Here is an 11,157-nt window from a genome sequence, read left to right as displayed (position 1 = left end):
CTGTAGTTACAGCTAAAGGTCAAACTAGGAACATTTCAACAGAAATCTTCTTCTGTCTCAGTTTTATCTATGAGCTGTTGGAAAGAGCTCACCTGACCTACAGCAGCAAAACAGCAGTCCATGAAGCCCTGGAGCAGATCAGTGGATACTTGGCAGGACGTGAGTATGACTTGACTTTTTTTAATCACATATAAGATAAACTATGACTTTGAATTGTGTTTGATCATTGTCCACACAGAAGTAATCAGTTTACAGGTGTTATCTCTGTACACGTTGGAGCTGGCGCTAGCTTTATTATGTGGTGAACCTGATTGAAACTTTCCTGAATTAATGTGAAGCTGTATGTTTATTTACAACTGTAAGAATCAGATGAATAAGATGAGTTTTCTTCTCAGAGTCGGGAATATTCCTGAACACAACTGGACTGCAGAAGCTCTCTGACATCATACAGGTAGGAGATGTGATAAACTTATAAATGAAAGGGTAGTTCATACAAGGGTACAAAAAAGGAGAACACACAGTCCAAAGTTATGATTTAATTCAATGCATGGCTGTGATGTGGTGGCTACATCAGCCTGAAACGCTTTGTAAACATTTCACTGAAATACCAGGCTGTGTTTTAATGTATAATTTATTTAAAAAGTAAGTAAAAGAGAAATGGAAATAGAAAATGGTTTCAAGTCTAAACCTTAAACCCTGCAGAACGTTGACCTGCTACGATGTAAACATCGTCAGCTGACAGTTGTTCTCTTTGTCTTGCAGCTGGTTTTCTCTGGAGAACCCACAGAGAAGGACAGACACCTTCAGATGCAGACTAACACTGCTCATTTCAAGGTGTGTATCTGTCAAGGCTCTGAAAGACCACAGGGTGGCGATCATCTTCTTCGCTGCATTGACGTTTGCTGTTATGTCCTTCTGTTTGGTTTAGGTTCATATCCATAAGGACAACAGCTCTTACAAGAAAAAACAGGCCGCTGATGTTTGGGCTGCAGCCTCATCGAAGAAACAAGGTAAGGACACAAAGTCTGTTAGTCATTCTCAACACACGTTAAACACACAAACCTGCCTTAAACAGATATGAAGTATAGGATTATATGTGGAAAATATGTATTTTTATGTTTCTCAGAACCCTAACTAAAATCTTAGAACTTTATCTGACTCTTCTTCCTTTCTTCTCTTTTTTTTCACACCTCGTAGGCAACATTCTTAGTTACTGGTGCTTCTCTCCTGGATTCAGCATGCAGGACCTGATGAATCAAGGCGTGCGCAGCATCATTCTGACCAGTGGTACTCTCTCTCCACTCTCCTCCTTCACCTCTGAGATGAGGATGTAAGTCACCCCTCCCTGAAGCGTTTTTTAGATTGTTCAAATACCACTGTGTTCAGAGTCAACAGATACGTTTGTCAACAGTCACTAACTCTGCTCAGTTGGACAGATTACTTTGATCAAGATCCGTGTTGTCAAAGCTTTTGCTCTCATTGTGACTCTTGCAAATTAATGAATGGTACAGTGTTTGACTCTTAGTCATCACTTTAACTTTGTTCTTGTTTTTTTGTTGTTTTTTTTGTAGAAGCTTCCCAATTACCTTAGAAAATTCCCATGTGATTGAAAGAGACCAGATCTTTGTCAGTGTCATTGATCATGGTCCTGATGGTGTGCAGTTAAGTTCAGCCTTTGACAGAAGGTGAGTTTAACCATGAGTGGATTATAATTGTTTACAACAATCATCATTAATCAAGTATTTTTCTTTTAAATTTCCTAAGTCACATTTCTTTTCTCACATTAACCCTGAGCTCCAAAGCAGCTCTAAGAATTATAACATTGATAATAAGTCTAGCTAATCTGTTGGTCTTCTGTGACAGGTTTATTCCAGAAAACATGGCTTCTCTGGGCAACACTGTTGGTAAGATCAATATGTTGGACCTGTTTTCCTTGTAAACCACCTTGAAGAGAATATTCATCGTTATAACTCTGATTCCTGTTTTTATTTCCTGCTCAGCCAACATGAGCCGTGTGGTTCCTCATGGCCTCTTGGTGTTTTTTCCTTCTTTTCCTTTAATGGAAAAAACCTTGGAGTTCTGGAGAGTTAGTGGTTTTTTGTTGTATTTTATTCTATTTTTTCTTGCATAACAAGTACTGTCAAATCAAATATCTCACCTGGTGTCATAATGGATGCTCTCTTTAGGCCAATGGACAGGCAGGTCGTATTGAAAATGTGAAGCCCATGTTTGTTGAATCTAAAGGAAAAGGCACATTTAATGAGGTGAGTTTCACTTGTTATGAAATGTTTCGGAATTTCCACTTGTCAGCAGCTGACCATACCCGTGTCTGTTCATAGACTATCGATGCTTACTACAACAAAGTCAGTGACCCTGCATCTAAGGGCGGATCCTTCTTTGCTGTGTGTCGAGGGAAGGTAAGATTTCCACAATAAAACATATCTTTAAATCTGACTTATGTACTGTTAAATGTAAGAAACACAGCCATCTATTTTGCTTTTATTGTGAAATTGTGAAAATAAGTTACAGTATTTTTTACACTTTCCATACAGGTTTTTAGTATTCTGACTGTAGCCACAGTGTTTGTACATTTTAGACTTATATTTGTTATAATTATATATTATTAAATGACCAAAATCAACTGTATGTTTCTCTGTAATGGAATATTCTTTCCTGTGTAAGGCCAGTGAGGGTCTGGATTTTGCCGACACCTTTGGTCGAGGTGTCATCATCACTGGCCTTCCTTTCCCTCCGAGGATGGACCCTCGAGTCATCCTGAAGATGAAGTTCTTGGACGAGATGAGCTGTAAAAAAGCTCCAGGTATAAAGGTGAGTGGTTTTTCCAAATGTGATGTTTACTTTTTATATGTGTGTTTAATGATTTTTGTGAATGTCTCTTTTGGACAGTACCTGACTGGACAAGAGTGGTACAAGCAACAAGCTTTTAGAGCTGTGAACCAGGCTATTGGTCGGGTCATCCGGCACAAAGAGGATTACGGTGCAATTTTCTTGTGTGATTGCAGGTAAAACATCACAGACTTTTTCACGTAGAATCTGGCTGTGAGGTCAGGATGAACAAATGATAACATTGTCTAATTTATGCAGGTTTAAGAACGCTGATGCTCGGAAGCAGCTTCCATCGTGGGTTCGTCCTTATGTGCGTCTCTATAATAACTTTGGGAATTTGGTGCGTGACGTCTCTCAGTTCTTCAGGGTTGCACAGAAATTGGTATGTACCAACACGTTCACAAGTCCAAAAATCTGATCCAGTTGAATTTGGTTTGTTGGTTTGAACCGACTGTGGTTCTTGAATGTTGAATGTGTCAGAGACCTGTGGTAGAGAAGAAGACTTCTGCAGACAGATGTGGAGCAGTGTGTTTTCCGGATAAAGCCTCCTCGACCCCCTCCTCAAGTGCATCGTTTCTGAACCCAAACATACAGAAAGCAAATGTCTTGGACGCACATTTTCCCAGCCTGAAGAGAAGGAGGCTGAGTGAGTCTGACTACAAAAAAAACTACATAAAAATCTGTCCTTCCTGTTTCTTCATCTCACCTGTCATGTTGTGTTCGTGGTCAGATGAACAGAGTGGAGCCGATGGGATGGCTAAAATCTGTGTGGAGTACGAGTCCGAGGTACAGGGGAGTCAGAGGAGGCCCCTCAACCTGTTGGATGCTCTGGAGCGAGGAGACCACAGTGAGGGAAACAGCAGTGCTGCTTTTGGAGAGGAGAGGGTAAGAGATGTTCTCTGTTGTAATAGTCTGTGATGTCAGAGTTACTTTCTGCCCACACATTTGCGTGTGAGATCCCCTACTGTTTTTGTATTTTAGCAAGTGTACGTTTAGAGAAAATAATATGGACAAATCACTAAATAAAACTTGTTGATGTATCTTTAGGTGCTAGAATATTACCAGTAAAAATCCATTAACTCTGTATTCATAACTTTATTAAACCTTTTAAGGCACACTTTCTGTCCACACTGTCTATCCGATCCGACAAACGAATGGATGATGAACTTAGAGGAGGAAAAAGGAAAATCAAGTTGGTACATGGGCAGGTATGTGTTTTTAAACCGCAGCACGTCTTAGAAACCGACTTCTCTGTTCTATGAGATGGTACCGTACACTGCTATGTCAAGAGTCTAAATAAATAAAACTGCTCTGACTGTTGTGACTGTGTCTTCTTCTCTCTCATTGGTTATAGAAACCCAGTGTGTCGGAGGATGTCTCTGGTGAAACTAAAGCCAACAAAGCTAAGATGTTCCTGGCGGACATGAAGAAGTCACTGAGCCAGGTGAACTTTGAACGCATCATTCGAGCTCTGAACACCTACAAGACCACAGACGACCTGGAAGCCCTGCTGACACAGTTAGCAGTTTTAGCCGAGGACACCAACACACACTGCCTACTTCGCGGTGAGTCTGCCGCTGTAAGAACCAGATAAATAAAAAAAATAAAATAAAAGGAGAAAGTTCAGGTCTTTGATGTCTTTCTCTCTGTATCCCAGGCTTCTACCAGTTTGTTCGGCCTCATCACAAGAAGAAATATGACGAGAAGTGCGTTGAGATGACTGGGCAGGGCTGTGGGTACAAACCTGAGCATGCGTTGTCAAAGGATGAGAAGAAATCACTGATGCTTCAGAGTGGTATGGATCAGTTTCATTTGAAGGCCCACTGCTGTACAAGTCTGGGTCAGAAATGTCAACGTTAACAGATGAGATGGGTCACTCTGTTTTTGTACAAGACATGAAGTAAGACTGGTACTTTTACTTTTTTAAAGGCCCAGACAAACAATCTGATGTAGCTGTGAGCGGCTGTAGTGCAATCTCCAGCTGTGGTCAACTCAGCACAGAGCAGCTGAACAATGGAGGGCAGCATTTGAGCCATCAGGGACTCAAAGAACCACCGACTGGTGAGATTTTACACCCTGAATCAGTGACTCAGAAACTTCTGTTTTCATAGCTGTTAATGCATTTAATTCATGTCTCAGTACAACTCAAGCTCTGGCACTTTGGTACTTTGCCCACCAGGTTCTGCTCCCAATAAAGGATTGTACACTGCCTTTATGACTGATGTGAAAAAAGCTCTTGGACCAGAAAAGTCATCTCAACTCTTTAAGGCAATTCATGCCTATAAGCAAAATGACAACTATGAAAAGATGGTGACCACAGTGGTGAGCTTATTTACAGAAAGACAGGATGACTTCGACCTATTAATGAGTAAGTAGTCTTTTTAAATCACACTACATATAAAGTCTGCTCATTTTTTATTTAAAGTTTAATATTATTCCTGCACATTATTTACTACCTTCTTTTTTATTTTCTTCCTGAAGGATTTAGTCGGTTCATTCCCCCTCACCATAAGAAGCAATACAAAGAGATGGTGGAGGCATTGATTAATTAGACACCATGACATGCTGGACATGCTCTATTTATATTTTTTATCAGACAAAAAATATTTGCTCCCTCTAGTGGATGTTAACTCACTGATTTCATTCATCTGGAAATCACCTGATCAGAATGATGCTTTGTCATCAATTAAATCAATGTCTGCTCTACTTTTTAAGTATGCCATGTACTGTGTAAATAATTATGTAATATTATGGATTTTTTTTTTAATTTTAGATAATTAAAGCAATGAAAAACTAGTCCGATGTGCGTTTCTTCTGTTATTAGAGCAGTCTGGTCTGTTTCCATGTATGATGGTTTTCCCACAATTTCCAATTGTCAAACTGCAGTGATAACAGCAGGACAAAATAAAAGAATACGACCAATAAACAAAAAGTAAACAAAGTAAAACTCGCTGAATAATGCTGAATGACAAATATGGAAAGATGTTTTGTCTCTCTCTCCCTTTATCTATCTATCTCTCTCGCTCTTGTATTCGCATGGCTTTATATTAAGGAGATAAAACATTTATCACACTGCTAAGCAATAAAATGCGTGTTTTTTTATTACCTGTCACCTGACATTTGAATGGGCTGGGGGTTGTATAAAAACCTAATTTGTGCAATACTGCCATCTACTGGACATTTATCACCACACATTAAGTCTGATATTAAAAGATATATTGGGTTCCAGTTTTCTTAAACAGAGTTAAATTTATTTACACAAGATAATACGTGATTATTTTGTAAGATTAATGCAGATTACCTCTTAATACACGCAGTAACCACAGGACAAATGTTTAGTCCAATATATATATATATATATATAAAACTTGCTCGTTTTATAAGACAGTAATATTTATAAAATGTATGTATAAAATGTTTGTATTCCTTGTTGTTATGTGGCTATTAATGGGTATAAAAGCTTCTGTTTTTGAACCAGCTCTTTAAGAGATTAATTTTCTACTATTATCTCGTGGCAGCCGGTTGGATATCGCGAGATCCTGTAGTAGAGGATTTCCAACATGGCAGGCAGTAAGTTGGTTCTAGAAGGAAGAGTGAGTGTAAAAAGCTTCATTTTAGGGTTGAGTGTGGTTATAATCCCGTTGATAAGAACCTGCTTTGGGCACATCGACTGGGTCTTTGATTATCTCACTGATATTCCGGGGAAAATTGCGATTTGCCTCCACATAGCAGTAATCAACGGCCTGCTGCTAACAATTTACAGAGGAGCTCTGTACAAGGTAAGGCACTGACGTCAGGAAGTGACTTCTCTTTATTTCACCGTCAGTAAGCTTGTTTTGTGTTCTAGTACACGTTTTTTTTTAATGTGTCTTCAACAAATGACTACTTAAACTGAGAGTGATACACAGGTCATGTCAGTTCCACGGTTAAGCTAACACAACTAAATGCTGTGTAATCTCATTAGTGCAGGAGATAATGTTCCCTAAATAGAAAGGTCAACATAAACTAGTTGACACTTTGCGACTGTGCTATGGTTATTCAAACCACACATACGCTTCAATTTTGTGAAGTAAAAAAAATGTCAATTTTTTTTCCACGTTTGATCCATATCTGCTGTCATTAAAGTAAATTAATGTTTATATTTAAGATTTTTAAATTATTAAATCCATTACTAGATAAATCAAATGTAAAATATGGCAGAAACTTAAAGGTGTTTTGGTGGCCTTTTTTTGATAGATTTAAAATATTAGAAGAGCATCAATGATATTAATTTATTAAAAAAAAAAGAAAAACTGTCACCAGATTCTGTGGTGGTGAGTCTCATAGCATTTTTAAAAGTAGTAAATGAGTGTACTTGCAGGCTGTTGTTGACATTTGACCCTTTCTAATTATTCCAGGTCGCTGTAAGAGCCTGTTTTCTGGGAGTTATTTTTGGCTGCGGCCTTATGATAAGCTTATCTGATACAACTTGGACATATTTTGGCTGGTAAGTACATATAAATGTTGAAATGGCATGTCAAAATAAACTCTATGTTCTGAGGATTTTCTGATTAGATTTTTAGATCCTAAGCACATATTTAAAAAGTAAATGATGTAGTATTTTTTACCTGCCTATTGAATAACTGCACAGTAAAAGGATGTGATTTAATTCGGATTCTCGCTCTTTCTAACATGTATGCCGTAACAGTTGTGTATTTTCTACACAAAACAAATATTACATTACATATCAGGTTTGCTTTGAAATAGGAAGTGAATTATGTTGATCAAATATTACAATTCTTGTTTTCTTCTGGCCTGACTAATAACAAATACTCTTTGCAGGTACATGTGTTCTCTGTCTTTCTTCCATTACTCTGAGTACCTGGTCACGGCCATCATCAACCCACGCACTCTCTCCCTGGACTCCTTCCTTCTCAACCACAGCATGGAGTACACACTGGCTGCAGTGTCATCATGGGTGGAGTTCACTGTGGAGAAGCTAACGGTTCCAGGTGTGATGATTTCAGTTTCATTTGTCTCTTATCTGAATTTTGGCCAGCATTTACCACATTTGCTGTTTGTATGAGAACGTATTTAGGACTGTGTGTTTTTACACCACCAGGATACAACATGTATCACATTACAGGTGCCACTGTATGATACATTTTCTAAAGTAGAGTATATCAATATGCTATTTAGACCAGCTGATAAGTGGACATAGGTTGGCTAAACTAAATAAGACACAGTAAAAGTGTAAAAAGGAAAACAGCAATTAAAGACACGGTAAAAGTGTAAAAAGGAAAACAGCAATAATAAAATATTTAATACATTTAATTTCTTCTGGTTCAGTTGGACTTTTAGGGTCTGCATTAGTACTGTAGTTTTTAACACAACCCGTCTCCCTCTCTTTGTCAGAGCTGAAGCAGCTCAGATGGCTCAGTGTCCTTGGCCTTGTCATGGTGCTGTGTGGCGAAGGCCTGCGTAAGGCGGCCATGTTAACGGCTGGCTCCAACTTCAATCACATTGTGCAGAACGAGAAAGCCCGCAGCCATGTGCTGGTCACTGATGGCGTCTACTCTTACTTTAGGCATCCCTCCTACGTGGGCTGGTTTTACTGGAGTACAGGAACTCAGGTCAGTCCAACTGCTACTACCGTACTGTACTTCACAGTATCCTAACCACTGCACCATGGAACCCACAAAACGTAGTCCAGTCTGAGGATTAAACCTGGGCCCACAGTTTTGCAGTCTGTGTCACTCTCCTCTGAGCCAGTCAACCATTGATTGGTTGTTAAAAAGTGGAAAAGGCTTGGAAAAAATATTGAGGTGTTGTTGCACCTCTGTTGGCAGGGTCCAGTCATTTCCTTCTGCTTTCTTTCAGGTTTTGCTGTGTAACCCGTTGTGCACTCTGGCTTACACAATAGCCAGCTGGAGATTCTTCCGAGAGCGAATCGAGGAGGAGGAGCTCTCTCTAATCCACTTCTTTGCCGAGGATTATATTGAGTACAAGAAAAAAGTACCCACCGGGCTGCCCTTCATCTCAGGCATCCGTGTGAACTAGCTCCAGAGGCTGGAAGCTGGATGGTAAAAACAGACCTATGACACTATAGCAGGTCAGACCTGGAGGGTGTGCGGCATCTGCACTGACCACCGCCCTCCAGAGGGAGACCCTGCAGCTGGCTGGACGCCTGTAGTTCACAGACAGAGACTGTGACCGTTGGGTAGGTGGTGGGCAGCTGGGCTGCTGTTTTTTTCTACCAACCTCAAAAATCCAGTTTAAGACCAGAGGAACCTCCATCGTACCTGATGTATTCCCGTTACACTCACCGTATCCGTTAGAACAGTTAACGTTTGCATGCTTCACACATGCACAGTGTTTTCATGTTGTGCTCAAACTGAATCTTCCACTGAGCTCTCTGAGGAAGTTTACATGGCACTCAATTATGAACAGTCGGACTTGAGTCATTGTCGACCGGTTTTTCGGATAATTTTTAACAGGTTGCTATAACTAACACGTGATGCATTGCCTCACAAGCAAAGATGATCATGTGTTTGTGCCGGCTTGGTTCATAAACTAGGTTGTAAACTAGCATCTGTCAAAATAAAGAGTTACTCCACACACACTGAAACTAAGCAGTTTTATCGTACATATACCAAAGTTATAGAATGTGACCTTCTCACTGCTTCTCTTCTGTTTTAGAAATTTAATGTCTGTATGCTGCAGAATCACGAGGCTGGATTGTAAATGATACTTTAGCAAAATCACAAACATCAAGACTAGGGATGTATGCATACACTCAACCCACAATACAATATGATTTTAAATTTTTTGCTATGAAATTATTGTGGGGTTTTTTGTTTTGTTTTTGTTTTTTTAAACAAAATGGGCTCCAGACAAATTATGACCAAATACAATGCTCCTTTATTCGTAAGCATCATGCAAATTAACGGAATACAAAAAATGCCCATTTCTTTCCAGAAACACTGCACTTCACCATTTATCTCCTGTCATTAGTCAAACTGGTCTGGTCTTATTTACCTCGCCAACTGTCAAAACATTAAACAACAAAAGAAAATAAAACAAATATTAACTGGATACCGCCCAGCTGTAGAAATCCATGGACCTGAACAACCTGAAGTGTCCAATGATCTAAACTGTGGCTTCACATACTCCCATATGCCAACGACTGCACACAGAAAAGTTACAGTTCAAGTTAAAAGATCTAGTGAACACCAGGTGTGTGTGTGTGTGTGTGTGTGTGTAAGCATATATCTGCAGTTTATGGAATAATTATTCCTGCCTTTTTAATGCCATGATACACTCCTCTTCACTGATGTAGCTTGATATAACCTTTCAAACCATCTGCTTAATCTAATAGTAGTTATATCCTAATTCCAATGTTTATATATATATATATATATATATATATATATATATATATTAAAGAAACAAAAAAATGTCAGAATTTTTTGCAGCCACGTATTACTATTCCTTACTGTTTAGTATTCAGTGACGTGTCACTCCCACAGCATTATATGAAAATGTCCAGGAGCGTAAACATTTGAACATAACTAAATAGCACTAGCTGCCTGTATTTAGACACATTAAAATTACAGTGACTTGGGTTTAACGAGTGAAAGGAAATGTGGCAGACTGTCCAACCAATCAGGAAAGGGTATCATTTCTTTCCTTCCTTGCGCTGTCAATGACGTTTTTAGTCCATTGTTGGCAATGCACACAATTCCATGCACTACTTTCTTGAGTGAAAATAAACTGAGAGAAGGCTCATCGACCTCAGATGTTGGCATCCGCAACCCTCGTAGGGTAGACGGCCAATTATCTCTTCATTATGTGTGCTATGGTGTAGAATCTGCTTCTAATCCCAACACTCAGGACTTCACTTGAAACAAAAAAGACACGAAAAAAAAGGCATTCATTACTTTCTTGACTTTGACAGGTGCCACAATCTGCTCAAAGCTGAGTTTGTAAAATATAGTCAGAGGCGTGTGCGTGTGTGGTTGTATGTGTGTGTGACGGGGAGAGAAACACACTTGTAGCATATCTATAAATGTGTATTGTCTAGGAATATATCGTCAAACGTTTGTATGCGGCGTGTTTAGAGGTGTCGATTAACCAGACGGGGCATGGCACCTTTACTCTTAAAATCTGTTGCACTTTTATTGAGTAGAAAGGTATTGTTTAATTGATCAGAGTTCCATATATAAAATGTTGTTACTCTGACTGAACCTGTACATTTATTTACAAAGAAGATTTTCTTAAGATTGTGTGTGAATTAAAAAAACAACGCAGTTATTATGAAGATTCGTTGTC

The 11,157-nt window shown here is 39.1% G+C and overlaps 2 protein-coding genes across 2 annotated transcripts in view; both read left to right on the top strand.

Moving 5' to 3' along the window:
• Nucleotides 1–5,932, top strand: part of rtel1 (regulator of telomere elongation helicase 1) — a 10,528-nt gene extending 4,596 nt beyond the window's left edge. The window contains exons 12-32 of the mRNA XM_008318543.3: nucleotides 61–159; nucleotides 396–451; nucleotides 763–834; nucleotides 929–1,010; nucleotides 1,198–1,330; nucleotides 1,572–1,685; nucleotides 1,864–1,904; nucleotides 2,001–2,086; nucleotides 2,187–2,264; nucleotides 2,340–2,417; nucleotides 2,683–2,829; nucleotides 2,908–3,023; nucleotides 3,106–3,229; nucleotides 3,328–3,493; nucleotides 3,578–3,732; nucleotides 3,960–4,055; nucleotides 4,202–4,412; nucleotides 4,505–4,642; nucleotides 4,777–4,908; nucleotides 5,027–5,215; nucleotides 5,329–5,932. Of these exons, the coding sequence (XP_008316765.1) occupies nucleotides 61–159; nucleotides 396–451; nucleotides 763–834; nucleotides 929–1,010; nucleotides 1,198–1,330; nucleotides 1,572–1,685; nucleotides 1,864–1,904; nucleotides 2,001–2,086; nucleotides 2,187–2,264; nucleotides 2,340–2,417; nucleotides 2,683–2,829; nucleotides 2,908–3,023; nucleotides 3,106–3,229; nucleotides 3,328–3,493; nucleotides 3,578–3,732; nucleotides 3,960–4,055; nucleotides 4,202–4,412; nucleotides 4,505–4,642; nucleotides 4,777–4,908; nucleotides 5,027–5,215; nucleotides 5,329–5,399 (2,384 nt within the window). The 3' untranslated portion in view covers nucleotides 5,400–5,932. The remainder of the gene's footprint in view (nucleotides 1–60; nucleotides 160–395; nucleotides 452–762; nucleotides 835–928; nucleotides 1,011–1,197; nucleotides 1,331–1,571; nucleotides 1,686–1,863; nucleotides 1,905–2,000; nucleotides 2,087–2,186; nucleotides 2,265–2,339; nucleotides 2,418–2,682; nucleotides 2,830–2,907; nucleotides 3,024–3,105; nucleotides 3,230–3,327; nucleotides 3,494–3,577; nucleotides 3,733–3,959; nucleotides 4,056–4,201; nucleotides 4,413–4,504; nucleotides 4,643–4,776; nucleotides 4,909–5,026; nucleotides 5,216–5,328) is intronic.
• Nucleotides 5,933–6,374: 442 nt separating this feature from the next.
• icmt (isoprenylcysteine carboxyl methyltransferase) lies at nucleotides 6,375–9,446 on the top strand. Its single transcript, XM_008318544.2, has 5 exons — nucleotides 6,375–6,626; nucleotides 7,245–7,333; nucleotides 7,669–7,838; nucleotides 8,242–8,459; nucleotides 8,707–9,446. The coding sequence occupies exons 1-5, from the start codon at nucleotides 6,408–6,410 to the stop codon at nucleotides 8,884–8,886; spliced, it is 876 nt and encodes a 291-aa protein (XP_008316766.1). The 5' UTR covers nucleotides 6,375–6,407; the 3' UTR covers nucleotides 8,887–9,446.
• Nucleotides 9,447–11,157: the final 1,711 nt, after the last annotated feature.

Source organism: Cynoglossus semilaevis, chromosome 10 (genome assembly GCF_000523025.1).
Source record: "Cynoglossus semilaevis isolate Cse_v1.0 chromosome 10, Cse_v1.0, whole genome shotgun sequence".
NCBI classification, from domain to species: Eukaryota; Metazoa; Chordata; class Actinopteri; order Pleuronectiformes; family Cynoglossidae; genus Cynoglossus; species Cynoglossus semilaevis.
This window is presented reverse-complemented; position numbering and strand designations above follow the sequence as displayed.